Source organism: Lepisosteus oculatus, chromosome 11 (genome assembly GCF_040954835.1).
Source record: "Lepisosteus oculatus isolate fLepOcu1 chromosome 11, fLepOcu1.hap2, whole genome shotgun sequence".
In the NCBI taxonomy this organism is placed as follows: Eukaryota; Metazoa; Chordata; class Actinopteri; order Semionotiformes; family Lepisosteidae; genus Lepisosteus; species Lepisosteus oculatus.
The window spans coordinates 1,785,075-1,809,202 of NC_090706.1; the positions used below are offsets into that span (position 1 = coordinate 1,785,075).

General features: G+C 41.4%; 1 protein-coding gene across 1 annotated transcript in view; it reads right to left on the reverse strand.

Moving 5' to 3' along the window:
- The window catches only part of csmd2 (CUB and Sushi multiple domains 2), a 265,918-nt gene that overhangs the window by 47,798 nt on the left and 193,992 nt on the right, over positions 1–24,128 (reverse strand). The window contains exons 27-43 of the mRNA XM_015348750.2: positions 23,241–23,432; positions 21,846–21,984; positions 21,329–21,516; positions 18,595–18,789; positions 17,576–17,692; positions 16,946–17,059; positions 16,127–16,222; positions 15,080–15,283; positions 13,939–14,063; positions 10,346–10,442; positions 9,565–9,669; positions 9,174–9,292; positions 8,918–8,987; positions 7,476–7,592; positions 6,437–6,646; positions 5,379–5,567; positions 1,379–1,556 (exon numbers count right to left, since the gene is read on the reverse strand). Coding sequence (XP_015204236.2) covers positions 1,379–1,556; positions 5,379–5,567; positions 6,437–6,646; positions 7,476–7,592; positions 8,918–8,987; positions 9,174–9,292; positions 9,565–9,669; positions 10,346–10,442; positions 13,939–14,063; positions 15,080–15,283; positions 16,127–16,222; positions 16,946–17,059; positions 17,576–17,692; positions 18,595–18,789; positions 21,329–21,516; positions 21,846–21,984; positions 23,241–23,432 — 2,455 coding nt within the window. The remainder of the gene's footprint in view (positions 1–1,378; positions 1,557–5,378; positions 5,568–6,436; positions 6,647–7,475; positions 7,593–8,917; positions 8,988–9,173; positions 9,293–9,564; positions 9,670–10,345; positions 10,443–13,938; positions 14,064–15,079; positions 15,284–16,126; positions 16,223–16,945; positions 17,060–17,575; positions 17,693–18,594; positions 18,790–21,328; positions 21,517–21,845; positions 21,985–23,240; positions 23,433–24,128) is intronic.

The window sequence follows — 24,128 nt, forward strand, 5'->3', positions numbered from 1 at the left end:
ATAATCATACACTGCCACTCACATACTCAGCTTCAATGTAGCACAGAGGCATTACATTGACTCGTCATTATGAAGGAAAAGGACAACTGTGAGAATTTGTGCATGCACACAGTTTTTAGGTGTCCCAACTGTGTGAGGGGGATTTTCTAGCATCTCCTGTCAGAATGTCTCACTCTTACCACTTGTAGAACTTTGTCATCAGAGGCTACCACCCACAGTTCGGAAGGGCACACAAAACATGAAGATTCAAGGCTGCATATTCTCCTGTCTCTGAGGGAAAAACACTCCTATCACGTCCATATCCCCCTGAGTTTTACAGTAGTAAAACAACGCTTTAAGTGAATGATGGAGAAAGATCTAGCCTCCTTCCTCAGTGGTTCCCTGAGGAAACCAGTTTCTTCTTGGAAGATTCATTAAGGAAAAGGGGTGCAACACAATTGGCCGATATTCCTGAAACAGCCATTTTTTCTACAAAACCATCTGTCTCCCTCTCAAAAAAGGACCCTGGAGATCTCCTAAGCGGTGGACCACAGTGTCTCTGGACAGAGTGTGAAATGCGGCTCTACCATAGCTTGTGAAACGGAACACAAAAAAGAAAACCCATGTGTCTATTCTGAAGTAGCCCATAGAGGAAAAATTGGGTGAACACTCCTGGTACAGTACATGTTCAGAAGTGGCAAACAGTGACGGCTAAACACCACTCCCCTCCTATTCAGTACTGCTATCTGTCTATAGATGCAAAAGACGTAGATAATGAAGAGAAAAATAGGCAGAATCAGAAATCTTTGACCCGTTGCTAAGCAATCATTTTCAGCATTGACCTGCTCGCTCACTGCCTTACTGTCACGATCGTAATCCCTCCTCTTAAGGGCACTCCAGCCCTTTCGTATTTTAGTTGATAACATGCACCTTTCCTCTGTTTGTCCCTCCTTATTTAAGCCAGGCGCTCTCGCTACTCCTGGCTCTGCACTGGAAGACGGATGCCTGGAGGCCTGCCTAGCCCCACGTCCACGGCTTGAGGGCACAGGCTTCCGAACGACGTCCTGACCATCTGGGTCCGGGGCTCGGAGCACCTGACCTCGTCAGTCTATTTTTAACTTCTTTATTCCTGGTTCCATGACCCCGTTCCTTGTTTTTATTCTTGTCTTCGTCTTGGGTGGACCTCCCAGTTTTGGATATTGGACTGGGCCCTGGTTTCCCTAGACTGTTTTGAACCTGTTCGCCTGTGCCACGCCCCCCGAGCACCAGATCACAGCCGTCACGCCCCCTGTCTGCCATCCAGTCCTGCTCCTGCTGTGTTTCCCTTGAAGTCTTATTCCAGTCACTTCCAGATTATACCGTCTGCATAGGGTCCTAGACTACGTATCGTGACACTTACCAAATGGTGATGAAATTGTTCGGACCCGGGACGTGCACTAAAGTGAGATTGATGTGGACTCCTTGCCCATGGGCTACAGTGATCAGCCATTCGCAGTCGGCAGAGCTGGGGTATTCGTTCGGATAACCCGGTGAAAAAATGGTCCCATTGTCGGCTGTTATGTTGCCTCCGCAGGGTGCTACAAATGAAATAAATAAAACGCCATGAATAAATAAATACAAAGGCTGATGGGAGGGGGAGGAAGTGGTGAAAGGAGCTCTCGTTGGGGACTAGAGATTAGCTTTAAGCCTGTTAGCAGTAAGAACTCTGTCAGAATGTTTGGGAAAGATAAGGGCACAACCTTATCCCAGCAGCAGTCAGTCTGGGAGGAGGCGGGAGGCCCAGGGCATTAGGGAGCATTAGAGGAGATGTGCTCTTGTAGAGTGCACGCCATGTATGAGAACTGAGCCCTGGGGAACAGTGAACAATTTAAACGCAGTCTCTATTGCTCCCACTCAAGCACTGAGCTTCAAATTGCAGAAGAGACACACTGCTGTTTTGTTACTGTAGCAAGCAAAACAAGTTGTGGTCCATGTCTGCAAACCGGTTTTGAGGTTTTCATACTTGTGAGATGGACAATTTACTGAGAAGGCACTTGCAAAACTCCCAAAAATGACAATCTTAGTGTGTTTCTATAAATAAATTAAAATAGTCTCCGGAAAAGTCTCGTTCAAAGAGAACCCTTCTGAAAACTTATTTCATGGTAATGTGGTTCTAAGGCTTATAGATAACAATCATAATTAACTAAAGTGTAGAACTTTAGTGCATCCTGACCCTGGTCTTACAGGAACACTGCTGGCTTTCCAACTGAGCTCTAAATCTCCAGTGCTAATTGATGGCTTAATTGATCTGCTTGCTTGTTTAGACTTTTAATGAACATATTTCTTTGGTCAGTTCTGAGTGTCAAAATATTCTTTTCCAAGGGTACAAGTTGTTTCCAGGATATTCAGCATACAGAACTTTGTGCAGCCTCTCGACCATCCTTGTTTTTTTGGGGGGGAATAAGCAACTCTTACTCATTGATCAATTGCTGATAAACAGACAGAAGTGGGAATATGTTCTGCAATGAGCATGTGTTCCTTTAAAGAGAAGTCAAATTGGTTACATTTCAAGAAACATGCCTGAATGAGGGTACTGTAGTTCTGAAACCCCGTGCAAATCCCACTTTACTTTTTAAGAGCTGAAAACAAATGTACAGCACAAATATCCCTCAAATAGAAAACTGAAATCGATTAGTCTGTGATTAATAACTTGGCTGGAGCAAAATCTAAAAAAACGCAGTTCCTCTAGGACCAGAGTTGGGAACTGGGGTAGAATGTTTTAGAAGCTAAAGCAGGAGGGTTAAAAATCGCCAAGCATCACATGGATTTGCTTTTTTTTTTCTTTTAGTCTCTGAACACAGGGAAAAACACGCAGGACAGGTTATTTTCCATTCAAATCCCCCCACAGTTGACTTACCTGCTAAATGAAATATTGATCACCGTATTGAGTATCACTCCTCAGCCATGATATTTATTTCCTATAGCAGACTCGTAGAAGGACAGTTGGTGGGAACCTTAGTTTCAAGCTATCAAGACCGAGCTAAGATTACCTTACCTGTCTGAGCTCACATGCAGGCAACTGCGCTGCCACATGTGGCCCGAAAATCATGAAAATGCTGCAACAGTCAAATAAGACAATAATCAAAACCCTGACTAGCTGGTCAAAGCCAATGGTGCCTTCAGAAGGAACAAAGGTGTTAACTCTGGTGTCCAGGCTAAAGTGCAGGTCCAGGAATTCCCTCTTAATTGAGTGGATAAAGAATGTCTCACTCCACCTAGTCTGCTGTGTACTGGGGCTGCTTCACACTGGGTGGGTGCTGGGTAATTGGTTCTGCACTTCAGCGGTGGATGAAGTGGGTTTCTATACCTAAAGCATTTTGGGATGATAAGTATTATGCAAATGCCCAGAATCATTTTAATAAGAAACTCTTTTCCTTACTATATTGATTAATTTAAGTGTAATAATTTATTGCTGTTTGTTTTTCACAAGGTGGTAACACCATGCTTCACACAGGGAACTGTAGGTTTGCTAAGTACTGCTTTCAGTCTAGGGGTCCCAAGGGATTTAACTCTTCAAAACACAGATGTGTCTGCATGCCTACACTTTATAAATAGGATTTAAAACATAGAAAAGGAGCCCTTGAAGATAATACACTGTAGGGTGGATGAAAACTCCAGGCAGTGTTGTTTTACATAGAAGGACACAACACTAAATCACGCACTGATTTTCCAACGTGCTTCAGTGAACACTTGCTCCCTAACATTAGAGTGAGATAATGTTCTTGGAACTCTTCCACCTCCCAGCAAAGCCAGTGGCAGAGAGCCAGGGCAAACTCAGAACTAAGGAAGCCCTGTCAAGCATCTAAAGGAAAGGCAATAACGAAATTAGACTTAATTTAGTGAGAGCTGGAAGCAATCCATCTTTGTTGAGAAAAGCTTAAAAAGGGTTCGAATTAAGAGGAGGAGAGAGGCACAGTGGCTCAGTGATTCGCAGTGTTGTCATCCAGTTCAATTTCTGGGGTGCTCTTTGCATGGAGTTTGGAGTTTGTACTGTATGTTCTCCCCCTGTTCCTGTAGGTTTACCTACACGATCTACAGACACACTGGTAAGTTAATTGGCTTCCAAGAAAATTGGCCCTGGAGTGATTTTGCATCTTTGTGTGTCTGCCCTGCGACGGACTAGCTTCCCATCCAGGTTGTACCCTGCCTTACACCTGTTGCTTGTTGAGATAGACTCTGGCTCCCCTGCAACCCTGTGCTGCATAAAGCAGTTAGAAAATAGATGAATGGACTTAGAGGAGGAAAGTACAAAAATAATGACCCAGCTGGTTGGTCAGGAAGCTGGAAACTGGTGTTCTGAGAAGGAGGCCACACAGACAGAACAGCAGAATTGGGTCAGGTTTAATAGATATCTTAGACGGCATTCCCTGAAAGGAATCACATTTTGAACTGTAGAAATTCAGATAGCATGGGGGGGGGGGGTTTAAACTAGTTTTTAAACAATTAAAAATGCCTAAAATTACCCAGCTGGGACAAAATCTCTGTGGTAAGGATCTGATTTTTAAAAAAGTCTTGATTCTTTAAGTTGAGTTGCACAGAAACCGCACCAACTAGGAGGCTCCAGAAAACTAGGAGATTCCAGCTACCTAACATGCCCACCCCCTCGCACCAAAATAAACATATGCCCAAACATAATTGAATTGAGTATGTGCTTAATGTGTTACCCAGGAGCAAGCCTTTGACTGTAACAGGATGAATATCTGTTAAGTCAAGGTCCATTTTACCAGACAAAATCCGGCTCATCTGAATCCTCCAAATATCCAACCCATAAGGTTTACTAACCCACTTCAGCTGCGCTGCAGGGTAGAATATCAATACTGACACAGAGAACTGGTGCATGACTCCAGCCCTCCAGAGTCACCAAGCTGCATGCTTCATCTAGCTTTCCCTAAGCAGCAAAAAGCTCTATGAAAAAAAAAACAGGAAAAACAGTTTCCTGTTCTTCTTTCATATTCTAGTTTACAATATGTATTTATGCACAAGGGTATTTAACAATTACGACATTTTTTTAGATCATTTACTTTTTTGCAGTTTTGCTCTTTAAGATAATTTATTTTTGACAATCATTATCTAGCGAAGGCTTGAGTTTTTACAATATATATACCTTTATAAAACGCTCTGCTGTGTATCTCTCAATGGGTATTACTGAAAAAACAGTACTTCAATAAAAATATATTGTGTCTAATTTTTCACTTATGTGGATTCCTAATTGCTCTATTAACCCTTTTTACGTGGCTTTGCTGCTCTAAAAAAGTTGCTTTCCAAGGCATGAGGTTGGGACCACAGCCGAACACTGCATTCCTGACGAACTGGACCTTGCTGGGTCACGGAAAGGAATTGGGGTTCAGGACAGCTCTTACCTTCGCATCTGGGGAAGGGCTGGTCCCAGTTGCGGTTGGTGCCGTGCTGGCAGGTTAGGATGGCATGCCCAACAAGCTGGTACCCTGGGTGGCATTCAAAGGAAATGGACTGGCCAACGTTATACCCAGCACCTATCACCGCGCCATGTTGAAAGGGCTCTGGGTCAGGACACTCCTGCAGTTCGTAAGCTGATAAAAAAAAAAACTAATTTAGATTGACTAGCAAGGGACCAAATATTGTAGATATTTAATTGCAAACTAATCCAGTGTTACATCATCAAGTAATCAAGAGCCCAGTACAATTTCTGTAATTTACTGTAAGTACTACCCTACAGCCTTCCACATTCCAAGCTAAAGTACTGACATTGACTTCTGACACATTTGTGAACAACTTCAGATGTACCGCCAGGGATATCCATAATTACTGCATGAACAGTACACTCCCCCTATGCTACGTGTTCAAGGTTTCCTTCAGCCCTTTATCAATGTGCTTTCAAAGTCCTTGAGAGACAGTGAAACCAGAATTAATCAGCCAGAACCTAAGGGATTCAACTGATGAGGCTGGTAAAAGTGACTCTGCCTTTAACATTTATTAAGATAGATAAAAGGGAAAAATAGAAGCGCAGTCTGGAAAAAAGAAGGCCAGCCTTTTAGATTAAACTAAATAAGCCAGGTTTACTGTGTAAAGAATGTTGCCTGTGACACATGGCTTCGTGCTTTCTTCCAAATGGCTGATTCTGGAGAAAGCAGCCTGCAATCTGTCTGGAGTTATGAAATGAGCTATATATATGATACATTTTTCTAGACAGCAGGACTAATACAAATGCACATTTTTTCGGGGACTCCAACATATTATGGATTCATGCAGATTTTTTCCTGTTATTTATCTAATTACCAAGTTTTCATTACGTGTAACTTGTGCACGTTTACTCTGTCCAAATTGAAACAGTAAAAGAGTATGACCCTCACTTGCTGCCAGTTTAAGCATTGTGGTATAAAAAGAGGTATAAACGTGCCACGGTTAGTAGCAACTGCTGGACAGGTGGTGTTGTCCTTACCCTGGTACTCGAATCGGAAGCCGGGCTTGTTCTGGGAGTGGTCACTCCGGAAGTACACCGTGGTCTCATGGGAGGTGGTCAGCAGGGAAGGGGGGAGCTCCTGTCCACTAAATCGACCGATCACCGAGCTGGTTTCAAAGGGGCCATTGCGAATCTCAATGAAGTCATGGTTGGCCTCCGTGGAGAAATTGAGGAATTGTATGTGGGCACCTGCACAGCACCAGGAAAAGAAGGACACACTCTGAAAATCTATATCATCCTTAAAGAGTTCTTGGGAAGTTCTTCCTGTTACGTGATTGGCACAGTTATGTGTTTGAGCACGTCTCTAGCTCTCTAACAAGCCTGATTAAGGTCATGGTTTCTCAGAAACATTCAAATGCATTGTGTCAAGAGACCATTCTTTTGAAGTAGTTGGCTGGATGTGTTGTGAGACTCCGGCATCTCCAGTCTCAGTGTAATTCATGCAGCCCACAAATAACAGTTAAGCCCACATCTCCAAAAGGCTGGCCCACTCCTGGCAGTCCTGAGGAGTGATGTCTACAGCCTTTCATACGGAGTGATGTCTATGTAACACCATGATGTTACAGACCTTTGTCTGTACTGTGTGGGTTTATTTTGAGTTGCGCTTAAGAGGTTGGTGTAAATCCAAGGTTTGACTGCAATTCCTATGCTTATATAAAGATTAAACATGTTTTTAGTGAGTGGGTAGTGAAACTATGAGAAGCTTACTTTCCCTTGTTCAATACGGTACAGTAATCATAGCCTGGATGCAAACATGTATTGCTAAATTTGGAGGAACCCCCACACTGCATTTTAGGTAGAACCACTCAAAACACAAAGTTAACTGCAAGACAGGGGTAAATGATCAGGCCATGTGAAAGTACACAGAATAGTTTATTTAATAAAGTCAGGTCAAAAGGTGAAATTTTAAATGAATTTTTAAAGCCCCAGTGGTTAACTATCTTCCTTCGATTGCTATAAACTCAAATGACAACTAACTCTACCAGTCTCTCAGAGTTTCCAGAAAAGAGTGTCTTACCAAAGCCCACAGGCAGGTAGAGCCTCCAGGTGCAGTCGCTGTTGCTGGGGTAATTTCCTGGGAACCCTGGGCTCAAGATCATCCCTTCCATTTCCTCCCGGACCCCCCCACATGGTGCTGCAGTGGAGCCAAAACAAAAGAGAGAAAAAGGGATGGGGCATGGATTTGGTGACATTACACCTTACACCTGAACCACCAACCTTCAGGCTAAAGGACTTGCCTTCAATACAAAGTCACTAATGCTCAAAGTCTGGGAGAATAAACGTCTAAAGTATTTTTTTAAAATTTCAGAAAGAAGAAAAATGCTATTTTAATTCAACAAAAGGAGGTTTCACTTAAGGTGCCACTATAGAGTTATAAAGTATAATCGAAGTGTTTGATTTCTCATTTTTCAGCATTAAAGAAAACTCCCTTCCTCTGCAATGCCTGGGCAACACTGCTGATGTGTCTAAATGGGAAAACTCATGACTCGAGCAGAAAAAAATATATAAATGTCATAAAAGGGTTAAACCCCAATTTATAACAATAAAACAGAAAAGCTGGATTATGAAATTTTAATCAGGGAACTGCTGATGCCTGTAAGCGCCATCAATCCTTTGAAGACTTTTACAAATCGGAGCAGGTGACAAGCTCAATTAACTGAGAGTAGGTTTTCCTCATTAGGTGTGTAAATCAGACGCAGGCAAACTGTCATGCAGGTTCTGTTTTCTGTTGCAGTTCCACTGCTCTCATCTTTCTTGAAGGAACAGTGTGAAAACACAAGTGTACAGCCATAGAATTTCAAACGATAACCTGAATATGAACCATTAACAGCTTAAATGAAAATACTAGGATTTTAACAATCACGAGTCAAGTCATGTGCAGATTTTCCAAATATATACATCATTATATAGATATGTGGAGTTATGTGCATTACACCACAAATAAAATCTTTTATTGACATTACATTTTCCATTGCATCTGTTTAAAGATTTGTTGGTTAGAATCAGAGTGCCGTTTTTTTAATTGATCATTTTACAAGTTTTATGCATTCGCAATATTGTCTTGACCTCAACAGTGGTGAAGGAATACCAGCAGCACACGCAAAGCTAAACAGTCTTAAATCAATGGAATAGCATTAAAAAGATCAAGTGTCTGGGGGCCAGGGGTTTAATCACTGCCATTAATATTGAAGGCAAAAATCGATCAATGTCTTCCAGGAGGAACGTTAACTGGGCACTGGTTGAATTGGAAAGAGTTGAATGTTTATCAGAAAGATCAGTCCCTCCACAAACAACTCAAGAAAGTTTATACAGTATAAGTTGGTGCATGAGATGAATGATTTTGTTTGCACTCTCTCATGCATACAAGTACTGTACACATACTTGTGATTATTTGTTGTCATTCTGAAAAGACTGCTAAATCATTCACTGATGAGGTGTGAGACAAGGTGGATGTTTTACCGATGCAGAGTGGAGGAGGAAAGTTCCATCGGCGCACCGTTCCGGGCATACAAGAGATGTGAGAGCGGCCCTGAAACAGAAACATGAATTATTTAGTTCCTTTTGTGTTTACACTGCTCAGAGAGAGAGAGGGGTGGGAGAGAAGAGAATGTATATGGAATTCATTAACCAGAAGGTTCAAGGTTCCCATTGCATAACGGACTTGTGATAGGGTAATGGAACAGCTGTGCAATCGTAAGATCTTTCATTTCCTCACCTGGAGGATGTAACCAGGTTCACAATGGAAAGACACCACGTTGTTCATCTGGTATCGATCCCCTACTTTCATACCATTGCTGGGAATCACAGGTTCTGGGCAGCTAGTCAGGGACACGGCTGGGAGGGAAAGCAGGACACAGGAAGAGAAGAGAGGGAAGTGAAACAAGAGGAAAGGATTAGGTCTGAATGTTTTTAGAAGAAGCAGAGTTCGAAGAAGAGAAAAAAAGAAGAATGCCAAGCAACAAACACATTGAGTATTATGAGAGAAGAATGATTTAACAAACTATGCCTGTGTGGCAATGGCTTGTGGGATCTGTGTTCAGAAGAATAACTAAGAACATAGTAATTCAGACCCCCAGTATTCAAATAGCCAAAACGCTCTGCCTTACTTTTGTATTCCAGGTGGAAGCCAGCAGCAGAAACACTGATATCGGAAAAGAAGTGAAGATAGAGCTGGTTGGATGTGCTGTTCAGCAGTGCTGGCACTGTGGTACCTGAAAGACACAGACAGACAAAGTAGCTTTTACCATTACCAAAAAAGGTTTTCCCATCTGTAATCAATTGGATTTTACATGCAACTCTCTTTCAAGTTTGCATTAGATATCTACACAGTACCAGTAAGTTAAGATGACCTGGAAAAAAGTATGTAGGAGTCTGTTTTTGGTTTCAGGGCAGGCTTCATCACATACTGTATGTCCTATACTTGAGGCTTTGAAGGATGCTCATTAATTTTTCACTTTTTGTTTTCCTTCTGTGCTGGAACCATTCGCAACTGCTCATGATCTGAGATATTAGATGCTATTTCTTATGACATATATTATTTAAATGGATAAAATAAGAAAAAGAGATGTTTGGGTATAAAGTTATTATTTCTTCTCTTAACCAGTTCTTTTTTAAAAGATGCAGCACTCTTATTTTACCCAATATATATATTTCTTTTAAATAAAACAAATGGATATTTATACAATAAATGTGCTAATTTACAGCAAATTCATATCTGCTTTATTTTTGGCCTGTAAATCTGTAACATTTAATTGTACTGAAATTAAGAAAGAGGTGTATTGATAGCTAAAGTCACCATAACTTTTCATCATACAAGAAAGACTTTTGGCAGTGTGGCTTGCTACTTAAACTGTCAGCTCAATAACTGGGCCATGATGCACGTCTCACCTGAGAAGCTGCCCAGCAAGGTGTCAGTGTTGTCACCTCCATCAAACACCTCGAGAGAATCCCAGTTGTGCTCTGTCACAAAGCTGATTACCTGGATCTGCGGTGCAGAGAAAAAAATGAATTGTCAGAGGTTTGAATCCAGCGCCTGCAGGTCATCGTGGATTAGTGGGAACGCTGCAGGCAGCAGGGCTGCGAATGCTTCCACTGAATTGTGGGCAGCCATTCAGCAGTGTCATCACTTTTGCCAGCCACATCTCTGTGCTCTGCAAGATTGTTGTCAGATACCAAGGCTGCATTTAGCAGCAAAACTGTTGGTGCCGACAGACTGTGAATTTACACTTATCTCTGAACAATGTCTTGGGAAGGTAAAACAAGAGCTGATGCCCATGGGATGACATAAGAGTAAAACATGATAGCTGAGGCTAAAATGCCACCAAGACGAGCTAATAAAGAAAAAGTGAGTTGGTTCCCTTTCCATTTAATACTAAACACTGGAGTTCTTTTTTTCGGCCTTATTCCTGTTTAGTTGCTATTTCAGGTATGTCACATATTCCTTTTCTTAAATGGAAAGTAACTGCTTATCCCGTTTTGTTCTTCTAATGCATCCAGAAACAAAAATTATTTTGAAGTAATCAATCATACAGTGCAGGAAAAGCTATTGCTTTTATCCCACTCTCACCACCACCAACAGTACAACACACACTACTGGCTACAACAAAAAATGCACAGCAAAAAATTGTATAATAAATATATTTTAAACCTCAAACTAATCCAAAACTGGATGGTTACACTGCATTGATCGTTTTTTGCTTTCAATGGTTCAGTTTTAGTCACAGTGCCTTATTTCCTGCAGTCCTATGTAGAATGAATAATTCAGAAACTGCTCAAGGGAGACTCACAAAGTGATGAGTAGTCACCGGCCTTCCAAAACATGTTTTCCATTATTTCCTTTAGTCTTTTCCCACCGATACGTTTGTTTTTTCTTGGATGCTTAATGCCACTAGTTCTGTTGAAAGCCACTGTTGTCTTAGCTGTGTAGTACTTTTGCTTACCACAGTGAATTTGCATGGTTTCATAAGTATTATTGGTCTTAATGAATGGATTTACCTTTATTTTGTTCACTAGCATGTCCCTTACTATTCTATTAACACTGTGTTTTCTGTCACTTTATTCTACTTTTATTGTGCATATTACCGCAGACTATAATAAGGTAAGAGCCAAAATCCAAGATAACAAATTTTATAGTGTAATCCATGACTTTCATCCCTGTTGTCCTCTAATGGAAAGCTTTCAGACAGAACAATCTGCGCTGCAAGGTATAACGTCAATTCCTCCGTCATGTTACGATACCAAAATTATCATCATATAGACTATCTATATGAATGTGTTATAGACAGCTTTAATTTCAACATTGACACGAAAACATAAAAAATGCTTTAGCAAATCTGAGTGTCTGGCTATACTGCCCACTGCCTGATCACATCTATCTAAAGAGCTGGTTTCTACCTGGAGGGCAATACTGACACAAGAATAAATATATAAACGGAGCTAGTGAAGAGCTGCAGAACATTAATTCTGGGCTGGCACAGGATTAGACAATCCTGACATGCACCTTATCATGGCAGCCACAGATGTGCTCACTTATACTCTCCCCATTATTTATAATCTATCTCTGCCTTCGGCTGCTCTCTTGAGTGAGGCTAAAGGTAGCACAAAATGTACCTTTCTCCTCCAAAATGGTTATAGATTGGAAGCAAAGCAATTATTACTTTGCAACCTCTCTTCTTTCCAGTGGCAGGCATAGTCTGATCAAAGATTGATCTTTCATTAAGGATTGCCAAAATTGGAGAGACAAACCACTGTGGATTTCAGTTGAGTTTCCAAAAAAGAAGAACTTAAGACTGTTACAAACAGGAGGAGTCTTTTGGCCCATCAAGCCCATTTGGAAGTTAGTAGCTAATTGAGACATTGATCCCATCCATTCATTTATTGAAAGAAGCTACAGTACTTTCCACTTTTGTTTGCCTCTTATTACTTGCCAACATTGTCTAGAAGATGTAAAATGAATACCTAAGTACAGTAAGATGGGTTTATAAAGGATGGGATACTTCTAGTGAAGAGGAGAGATGCTTGCATTGTCTCTTACACCCAAAGAAAATCAGTATATGCAAGTAATTGAATAATTATCAACTAGTTTTCACACCTAGACCAGATATATTTAATTAAAATTCTAACATTTTATAGCAGTTTTTTTTATCACTTTAGCCATGAGCATGTTTTTAAAATAATGGTGGTACCTCTGGAACAAATTGCTTTTGAAAGTGAATCTTTGCAATCCTTCAAAATAAGCATTCAAGGAGAAGGACTGCATCTGTTGCAGTGTCTGTGACTTACAAAACCAGGCATACTTAATGACTCAGAATAAGAGACATCTGGGACACTTTGATTACAGAGTTTCATTTCATAAATGCGATCATAAAAAGCAAAGGAAGCCAGATATTCCTCTTTCTCCTAGGCAGATTTTAAGGGACATCTATTATGTAAGCCAGGCCATGCTGAGGTTCCTCAGGGACCAGTTTTAGGCTCAGTGCTTTCTGTTCTTCATACATGTTTTTATTGAACAGCATGTACAATATCCCCTATGATTTCATGGCTCACTACATGAAACAATAATCACTTACCCAGATTGTTTTTCTTTTTGGAGTTAGAAGAAAACTTAGAGATGTTTCAGGACTAATAAGCTTGTTCTTAGTTTGTTGTCCCCAGGAATAACACACGTCATGTTCTATAGCATTATAGGGAAACGTAATTCTAAGAAACCTGTCCTACTGAGAAGTGCCTCTTTCATAGAGGGCTGGACTATGCAATAATACAGCCACAATACTACTGAGGATTTCCTCATAAGTCCATTAGATAACTACTGTTGTCATTCCCTCATGCAAGCAGGGGATGAGATTTGCTTGGAACAAACAGTCTTTGCAATTTGAAAATCAATGTGGAAATGTTATTTTACTTCATGTCATTTATTCCAGCCAACCTGTCATTTTCAAAACTCTATAGGAGCACACCAGTGCCCCCATTTTCTTCAAGACAATGCAAAAACACTAATTTAGGTTGGGCATGAAACGGAAACCCATTGGAAGGTCATGAAGTAAGAAAGCAACAAATGAATGACAAAATTAGGTCAAGAGAAGTGTGCTGTCAGCATCCTGCAGATACCAACTTTCTGGCAGCAGTGCTTAGGAGCCCGCACTCTGTATTACTGTTTTACAAGTCATGGATCTGTCAACAGGTTTCTCTTTTCATTTATTTAGCTGTTGCAAGCATGGTGTTTGATCCATTTTAGATTTGTTGGCCTCTAGGCTCTTCTACAAAGTACTGAAAAAATAGTAAGTCAATAAATGTCAACATATGTATAAAACTATTTTATCTCCATGACTCTCAGTTTATGTACAGTTACTAAAAATAATATGACAAGCACAGTGTACCCAGTACCAAATGTTGTCAAATACAGAAACCTGCAGTTAAGAAACACTGGGAAGGCTCATAGAGCCATATAATAGGAGTCCCGCTTCTATTTTATTTCATCTTACCTGAATGCCAGATCCTTCAGGAACAGTGATCTTCCACACGCAGTTCAGGCTGTTCAGATAGGGCTCGGGGAAACCTGGGGACAGGATGGTACCAGTCCGCTGGGTCAGGTTCCCTCCGCATGGCACTAAGTGAGAGACACAAGTAAGGCATCTATTCCCGCCATCTGTCTGTCTGCTTGCTAAACCCTGCAGTTGATAGTTTTCAAAGTAACTGCCTGGTTTGGTAGGATGGAGAGATGACCAGCCACAACATCTGTCGGTCTACATGGAAAAACTTAGGCCCGTCCAGTTACAGCATCTGTCAGGCCTTGTGGTTCTCAGTAATCACTAGACTGAACATCTGTCTTTCACTCAGATGCTTGTTAGGTTTCCAGGGGTCCTAAATGAGCTCAACAGTTCTTATAATAAATGTAGGAAACTCAGCATAAGAGGAACATGATTTGTGAAGGTTTAGAAGATCAGGAATGTTTTGAAATGTTTAGTTACACGTTTTTAAACTTTTAGTATTTTTACTAATTTTGCGACCTTCACAGACATGACCAGAAAAGATCTGAAGCTAAAAGGGTAAGTTATGGAATGCAAATCATCTATTAAAGTAAGCTGCAGATAGTAAAGAAATAAAAAGAACCAAAGAAGAAAAAAAGCTGAAGCTGTGATGGTAGTCTGAACCTTTGAAAGGTCTACCTTATCTGAAAGCTTCAATACTGCAATATTTCAGCATGTGATTTTAAATCTTCTGTACTTAATGACTTGAAAGTCACTTGGAGCAGTATACTGTATCACTCACTAATTAAGAATCAAAGAAATCTAAAGGAAAAATGAAAATAACATTGTGACTGAAAAAACATCATTTATCTAAGACTTGACATGGTCTGCAAGCTTGCATGTATGAATAATACATATTATTTTATTAACAATGTACATACATCTTAATATACAGTATAGAGATTAAAAAAATGGGCTGATGTGGTGCACAGGCTTAGCAAACCATGAGCATTAATGGGTGATTAGTTTGATTATAGGTTTCCTTGGGATGAGAATGGGAAATAGTGGAATACTCTGTCCAGATAATGAATGGGTAAATGATTCCTGTATGTACAGTATCCGGATGATGGTGGATCATGCACCCTGGCTGACGTGCCTATGCAGCTGGGAACGGTGCTGTTCCACTGGGCCAGAGCCCCGGGGACAGTGAGGCACTCGATGGCATGGGCTCCCTCCAGCGCGTAGCCCGAGTTACACTCAAACTGGATCACCGCCCCCACTGCAAAGTTGTTTCCCACCCTCTTGCCATAGCGCGGCTCCGGGACCGAGCTGCACTGGGTGGCGCTAGTGCGAGGAACGGCTGAGGAACGAGAGGGGAGAGGAGATGGGTCAGTCCACGGGGCCCTGGAGCATCTGGAGATGCAGAACTGATTATTATACAAAAGCAGAGAGCAGGGGAAGAGGGTAGAGCGCTGGTCATGAAACCTTTTTTTCTTTGGAAATGCAGCAATCAGGGATTTTGGGAGAGCTGGAACAAAACCTATAAATCTAGAGTTTTAGTCATTTCTTTTGACTAAACCCTGAGTGATGGAAAAAGAAGCCACAGGAAAGCCTGCAGCTAAAAGTGATACAATTTGTGCTTATAGCAAGATATTTACCCATACATGAATTTAATGCTCTTTATGGTTAAATAATTCAACAGCCAGTACCCATTGTCAAGCTACTGCTCTGCAACTGCACACCCGCACTTCATTTTACTTTATTTCTTTTTCTTCTTGGAATTGACGTTTAAGGACCTTTTTTTAAGGACCTTTTTTCATTGCTAATTGTGTTTACTTATATCACATTAAATAAATTATTCCAACTATAGAATCGCACATCGATGGCCAATTCACCCACAGAGGCAGGTGACTGAAATTCAAAGCAAACAAGATTCTCACCAAATAATAGGTAACAGTTTTAAAATCCTGTAAAATCCCTTGCTAAGCATCTGTTTTGAAACACAGCCGAAAGTACATTCAAAACTTTAAAAACAAATCTTTTTGTTCACGAACAGTTAAATATTGATTGTGACATTCTGTTTATGGAGTGCATCACACATTCAACACATGCCAGCTCTGTATTATTTCAGTGTGTCTGATATTCTCTGTGACTGCAATGGATGCTATAAACTTTCATTCTCATCCCTGCTGCCAAAACCTACCTTGGTACACAAAGTGAAAGCCCTGAGATGTAGCTTGACCTCTGGCATTGAACCTGATGAGGATCTGATTGGAAGTCGCCAGTGGGAGCGATTCACCTTAGGAGGACAAAGAGAGAGGCAGAGATTGAGATGCATGCTGCAGATGAGGGTCGTCAAGCAAGCCATCTGAGGAATTGAGTGGAGGGTTCAAAGGCATAGCTAGAAGCAATCGTGCCAAATGGCTGTGTGCTTCTCACTGGGATGTGGGCCCTGCTGCTGCTGCTGTGACTCCAGACCTTCCCAGGCCCTGGTACAGTCCCTAACAACTTCCACTTCTGTCCCCTAAATTGGTAATTGCCAGCAAAGCATGGCTCTGTCTTTGAAGTACGGAATAACAATATCACAGAGTCACTGCCAATACACCACTGACTTCCCTGAACCTGTTATCTTCATTACAAGCAAGCTGATATACCTTTTTTCACCACAATCACCCACTGTGTCCCACTGTAACCAACTGCCTTGCTATAATCCTTTTTTGGTAATGTCTGCTTGTTCCTCCAGTACATTTTTTGCAATGTTATAACAACACAACATGGTTTGAGCTGATACTTGGCCTATGCAGAAGTGCTATCAATTAAAGACTGATGGATATGCTTTTGGATCACAGCCAATGAAAGCCAATATGCAATGAAATTGATGAAGATTTTACAGTATATTAATCAAATGTGGTGCAGCTTCAGTTAAACCATCTTATACCACAATGTTAGTCATAGTGGTTCTTTTAGAAGGGAGCTTTAAGGGCACAGGTTTCAAAACAAAGAAAAACAGAGCTGTGTTTACCTGTGTGTGATCCAGACAAGGAACTGAGAAGCCGGGAATGCTGGGTAGGCCCATCATGCACTTCTACCACATCATTCAGGGCAGTCTGGAAAAAGGCAAACTGTCCAAAGACAACTGCCCATTTTAAAAAGAAAAGAAACAATCAAAATATAAATCAAGGTTCATCCTATATCCACAATTTTAGATACAAATACAAATTTATGTCTGTAGATTTAATTTGCTTTGTGCAATATCTCCATGATTAGGAAAACATTACAAAAGGTGTCACTTCTACACTGTATATAGCTATAATGATTGAATTGAACAAAACATAAGAAAGGTTACAAAAGAGAGATGGTTTTTGGACACATGTAACCCATTTGGTTGCTAGCATACAGTAAAGTGGGGATCCTTTTCTGGGTAGGGGTCTCCTATTCCGGTTCTGAGAACTGAGAACAGGAGGACAAAACAGAATAAAATGTATTAAAATGTTGGGATATATTGAGATACAGAGGTAAGTGGCTGATTAGAAATTCTATTGAGGTCCCACACTACTGCCAACAATTCTACAATGCATGGATTAGGCTCTGCAGGCCTTCCAGCAGTGCTGTAGTCTCTGTGATATACAGCGGCTCAGTGCTAGTGGCTCACCATACTCCTTGGGCACCACAATGGAATACAGGCAGCTCCTCCCACTGCTGTAGTTGCCAGGGTAACCTGGAGATAGCACCACCCCCTCCATACCAGAGTACTGTCCACCACAGGGAGCTGAGAGACAGGAAAACATGAGAGAAAAGGGTAATAATTTAAATGTGTTTATTTTTGTTTTCTCCCAGTCCTTCCGTTGTGACTTTCATTCTCTTATGCATCATGTCTTACATTCTCTTTTATAATTCTTCTTTTTTTGATGCAAAAAAACATATATCTCTCATGCAGGGGAACAGGTAGACACCCAATTTTTTTAGAGAGAGAGGCAGAAGTTTTTTTAAACTCCAAGTGGAGCTGCACATTGATGTGTTGCCGCACAACAAAAGTTTTGCAGTTTTCGTTGAGGGTAGAGTCAAATGTTTTTGAAAGTACAGCACCTAGTGCCTCAGGCATACAGACTGTGACAGCTTTTTTTGAGTGTGAGGGTCTTGGTGCTCTACTGTTGGTTTACAAGGTCCAGTTTAAGACTCATCCATTGCTTCTCTCCATTAAGGGTCATGGGAGAGACAGGGCCTACCCCAGCAAGCAACCAGCACCAGGCAGGATACACCCTGGACGGGACACCAGTCCATCGCAGGGCAGGCAGACATAAACACAGACATGCAAACACTCTCACTAGGGCCAGTTTTCCCAGAGGCCAATTAACCTACCAGAATGACTTTGGACTATGGGAGGAAACCCGGGTGAACCTGGGGAGATCATAGACACTCCACACAGAACTTGGGAATTGAACCCAAGGGCCTAGCGCTGGGAGGCAGCAATGGTTACTCCTGCACCATCATGCCTCCCAATTAAGGCTTAAGATGTAAAGGGAAATAGTAAACTTAATACAGGTGGCATTTGGGGAAAAAAACTGAGAAAGGAAATATGAATATGGTGTATATTCTTTATTCTTTCTCTTAAATACTTCAATATGAATATGAAGTCCCCATTCTATTTTTTCCCCTTAGTAAAATCCCTACCTATGCATTTGGGCCGTGGCTTGTTCCAGCTTGGCTTCCCGTCTGCCCCCATGATGCAGGTGAGAGTGTAATCTCCCTCAATCACGTAGCCGCTGTCGCAGTAGAAGGTGACTGTGGATCCCAGTTTGAGGTCTGCCCCCACACGGGTGCCATTGAGCACAGGCCCGGGCTCGAAACAAGACTCTCTGGGATTTTCTGGACAGAGAAAAACATACAATCAGGCATCTGGCACTGGGCAGTAGGTGCTGACAGTTTGTCAGCAATGGTTCTGTTTTGTGCTCCTAAGGATCAAATATTTTGAGCTCATTATTTGAGGAGACAATTTTTTTCTTCTGAGAGTTGTCAATCAAATCGAATCTATAGCCTAAACAATGAAATCAAATGAAAAATATCAGAGAATGGATAAATCTGTTGAATGCATCTGCTTCAAAATATGTATCCCATTAGGGACAGCCAGATTGAAATCTAGTTAAAACTAGTAAGGAACAGTATAGAAATATTGCTAGTCTAATTTAGAGATCACACTGACTGTGAAAGCTGCAGGCACTTTCTGTTGCTTCTCTGAATAGTAACTGTAGTTATTAGTAACAGAGCAGTGGAGCTCTCACCAGTCACTTAAATCTTGACATTAATAATGAGAAACAAAATAACATCATTAGATAGTTATTAAAGCAACTATAAACTGCTATGAAGCAAGAATACATTTTCTTTAAATTCCCAGATTAAAACGCTCCATATGTTTCACTGATAAAGATAACAAGGTTAGGATCGCCCACTCAGCCTAATAGTTCAGACGGATTGATAAAGGTTCAGCATTTAGCCCAAATAAAAAAAGCCTCTCCATTCAGACAGGATAGGTTGTGACTTTAATGCAGACAGGACTCTGGGGACTTTCATGAGATTCTGCTTTCTGCACTGCAGGAGACATTCACCAAATCAGAAAGCCATCTTGGTGAAGGTGGGATCTGGGCTCTGGACTGTGTGCACTATGACAGAGTCTCTTCATTTTCAAGCTAATTGATTTCCAAAAGCAACAAAACAGATTTAAGGTAATGTGAAACTAAGGCTGTTGTATATTACAAAATATTGGATCTGGCCTGTCTGTTGTGCTCTCTTAAAATGTTTATGCAGTTTTTCTTGTCTTAGGTACTGAGCCATGAACCTCCATATTGCTGTAATTAGGTCTGTGGTAGCCCAGAGGGGAGAAAACTCTTCATACTCCCTTTGCTGTTCTAAAGAAATCAAGAACTTCCAATCAGTCAAAGTCTGAGAAATGGCAAAGACAGATTGTTCAGAGGAACAGTTCTGTTATGTTTCATTTTTTTAATCAATACCAGAGGACAACAACCGAGAGCACTGCTTGATTAGAAACTTCAGGTGATTCCCAGATTTCCTCTTGCTGAGGTGTAGAATCCAGTAGCTCCCTCCTATCATTTGTGACAAGTAGGGTGAGAGAGCAGAAACAACTTTTGTCATTCTGCTCGGCCATTTTGGGCACTGTAACATTCTTATTTATAGTTTTATAGTGATGCACAGAGAACCCTGACCTCATACACAGACATAAGAAATGAGCACTTAGGATCAATACTGAAAGCATCCACTGAGGACAAGAGGAAGGCACATCTCTTAAAGCATCTATGGAACTAACATATTTTGGTTCTGCAATTTACAGGAAGCCATACAGACATGATAAAAAATATTGCCAGGGTAGGTCCCAGCCACAGCGAGACAAGGTCAGTCAGGCTGGCTGGGCTCAGGATAAATGTGCCTGGATGGCAGACAACTTTAAAACCCTTCCATTAGTTTCCCTAGGTGCATGGTGCAGTGGCAAGCTGGACGGAGACTGATTGCTCTGATTGTATGTGACTGGTGCAACAGAGCCACACGGATGCAGAGACAAACTCAGATTGCATGCAGATAAACAGAAATTAGAACGTCCACTTCTGCCCATCGTTTCAGAAAAAAAAACTATTTACTGATAACTCTGGAAAATAAAATGTGAGTCTGTTTTTTGCAATATGGCTTTACTGAAGTGTACTCTTCACATTCCCCGCTGCCTTGTGTATTTCCAGATACAAAGCAGATTAAATAAGGAAGTTAATGTACTGTTGTACCGTTCATTGCCTGTATATATCAATCTCTTCTATAGCTCAATCTCTCAGTTTTTACCAGCTGGTGGTTTTACAAATGAGCTCCAGTCTCTGCTTGTGTCATGCAGTATCTTTTAACTTTAAAGCCTGCAAGCTGCAGGGAAGCGTACGATTGTGGTGACCCAACAATTTGTCGATCAATGAACAAGTAAAAGGGTTTTGGTGCCTTTCTTTGTCACATTGTTAAGCTATGTTCTGAAGTTTTAAAATGATATGCAATCATTATTAAATGGAATTCAGCAGCTTGTAATGAAGGTTGCATAATGTGCAATGTTTAAATCACAGAGTCAACCTTTCGTTTATGGGGTGTTGTGTACTAAAATTGTGCAATCAAGTATTTTTATTTTTCTAGTTCAGAACCAGACAAACCAATGAAAAGCATAATCACACAAATTGTTCCATTATGATGAAAGCTGATGGGTGCTCAAGAAAAACAAAGCAGGCATTTGCTCTAATTGCCAAGCATATTTTCTTGTGGTAAGGATCCATTGATCGCCCTGTCCTTTGGCGTGTGTTTGATGTTCTATTAAACTTTGTAGTGCTATGCAAGGACAGGCCTGAAGACTTAGGGAAAAGGTGCATACCAGTGTACTGGAGGACAAACCCACTGCTGCTCAGGGAGGCATCACTGCGGAAGGCCAGGAACAGTGTGTTGGAGCTGCTCTCAATGCGGTCAGGAACCTCTGTGCCGTAGAAACTGCCCACCAGGGGGCTGAGTGAGTCCGGGCCATCATAGATGTGCAAGAAGTCATAGCTGGGCTCCAGACTGAAACTGACAAAACACACAAGGAAAGATGCTATTGATGCCTGACTATACACAGCAGGGTTAGCACCCTGTGGCATGATTTGATCTGATCTCAAAAGCCAAGCTGTGACTGGTCATAAATAGAATGGGAGACCTCAAAGCAAATTCTAGCAGTACAATCTCTTGAATGAGCCAATAATCCAAGGTCCTGACTATTTTTGCAGAGCATAGCTTCCCTGGCACGAAGAACAGAACTGTTAACCCTAGTGTCTTGACTAAATCCCACTCTGGGCTTATTATTATCATAATTATTGTTGCTGTTGTTGTTGAGCACGTCTCTGGGAAGCTTCTCTTACTGGATGAAGTTCAGGGCGATGACGTAGTCAGGGGTCACAGTGACGGTCCAGTCACACTCGTGGCCATGTGGGTAGGGTTCCGGGTACTCGGGAGAGAGGATCAGCCCGCTTGGGCCCGTCAAGTTCCCACCACATGGAGCTGTGAAACAGACAAGGAGTAGACACTCAGAACAACTGCACACTATGAGGCACTCATAGACACTTCCTCCTCTGAGAAAGTTCTCTGCTGATATGATACACCAAAATCTCATTATTCTGCTCTTGAATGAAAACATTAAATATTACATCATTAACCCCTATAATCCTTCTTTTTTGTATTTTCCTTGTCCTAAGGCACAGAGCCTCCAGCAGAAGGAAATGGTAGAAACACCAGAGGCTGATAGTTCTTGGAGAGACTGAGCCAGGGCGCTGACATGTGTCCTGATGTGCATCCCTTTCTTTTGCCGGGGAACTTATGATTCAGAAGAATGCCCAAAACCAGGCCCACACTGCTTCAGAAAGAACCTTCTTTTCCTTTAGAATTCACACACTGTATTCACTGTCGGCAAATGTGCCAATGTGCTTGAGAGGTCTCCGGTGAAGGTTATGTAATTTCTGCTCTTTGTTACCAGTTCCTAAACTGATTCCGCTGCCTTCATTCCTTTCCTTCTTCCTTCAATCTATCAGACTCCACATTTTCAGTCTCCAGCAGTTTTCAGCAGTGCGGAGCCAGGACTTCCTCGGAGCAAGAGTGGATTTTACAGCTTGTTCCTGGAGTTCGTGTGGGTGGAATAAATGCCGCTATGCTTTCACTTACTGCCCCAGGGCCAGACAAGCAAAGAAACAGTGGGCTTTAAAGACATAAAGCAGATGTTACAGGCCCCTGAATATGAGTGCACAGCAGAAGCGTATTGATTCCTGTGCTGAAAATGAAACCTCTTCTGCATTTTATTGGCCTCTTCTGCCCTCCGTGTGTAATATGAACTTGGTTCATTATCGGCACTCTAAATCTTAATTATTAGGTTACTATATGTACAATATGACTCATGGGAAAAAAAGGAAGAAAAATGAACCTCATGTTTCAAAGGCAACTGATTCCATGGTACATATTCAATCAGAGAATCCAGCCATTCGAGTGCTAATTTAGGAGTTACTGAACGGGACAGACCTGTCCACTATTGATTGATTGGTGGGCCAAAATGCCCAATGTCTTGTGTTAGAGGAAAGGGAGAGGAAAAAAGGGGAAAAAATCAACATAGGAGACTGACAAAAATACATAAAGATAAAAAAGAACAAGATAGAAGAGGAATAACAGATGCAGAAAGAAAGACAAGGCAACAGAAAGAAAACTAGTAGTGGAAATGAAAGAGAAGGGAAGAAAGAAAGTTTTTAGTTGACCCATCACTGTCATCGCACCTGTACAGGTAGGAGGGTCTGGCTGCCAGAAGAAGCGACTGTCGATCTCCGTACAGGTGATCTTGGGTGCCCCCTGTAGCACATAGCCAGCATCACACTGGAACAACACGTGGTCTCCTGGCTCCCGACTGTCTCCACTGCGTGTCCCATTAGATGGAGTGCCAGGGTCATTGCAGGAGGTTGCTGTGGACACTGTCAGTAACAGAACACTACCATCACACCTTGCAGCCATCTGCACAATGGCTTGATATTACTGACCAATCTTCTATACCCAAAAGTACCATCACACTGCAGAAAGGACAAGCACTTGGATCAAGTAAATAATTGGATTAATCTTAAACCACTGTCTGGAGGAATAGACTCTAGAATTTACAACATTCAATAAAAGATGCTCAGGTCTCCATTGTGCAGGGGAGAATAAATTCAGTCCTGCGCTCACAGATTCTGATTTAACTTGCTGAACCTACTTATGCACGAGCATGAAGCAATGTGGCCAAAAAGAAAGGGAAAGACCTCACTACAGGAAAAAAAAAAATCAATATCTTGATGTTTCAGAGGGACATGCACAAAAAGATCTAGGTTCAGCAACATTCTCAATGAAGGCTGAGAAATGCAAGAGGGCATAGATGAGCTGTGTGCAGCTGAAGCTTCTTGAAAGTTTTGATTTGTAGTTGAAGTTATTATGCACTCGTAGATTTTGCAGGCTGAAGGCTGTCTTGTTGCATGCTGGAATATTAAGATGCATAGTAGCTCGTACTTTAGAACACAATTAAGTATAGTGCAAAGTTACTTTTTTATCCAATGTTCTCTTTCAAGGCAATTAGGTTTTGCACTGATGTCAGCTGTACTGTTTGAATAACCATTCTCCTCAAGTGGATTTATCTTTGA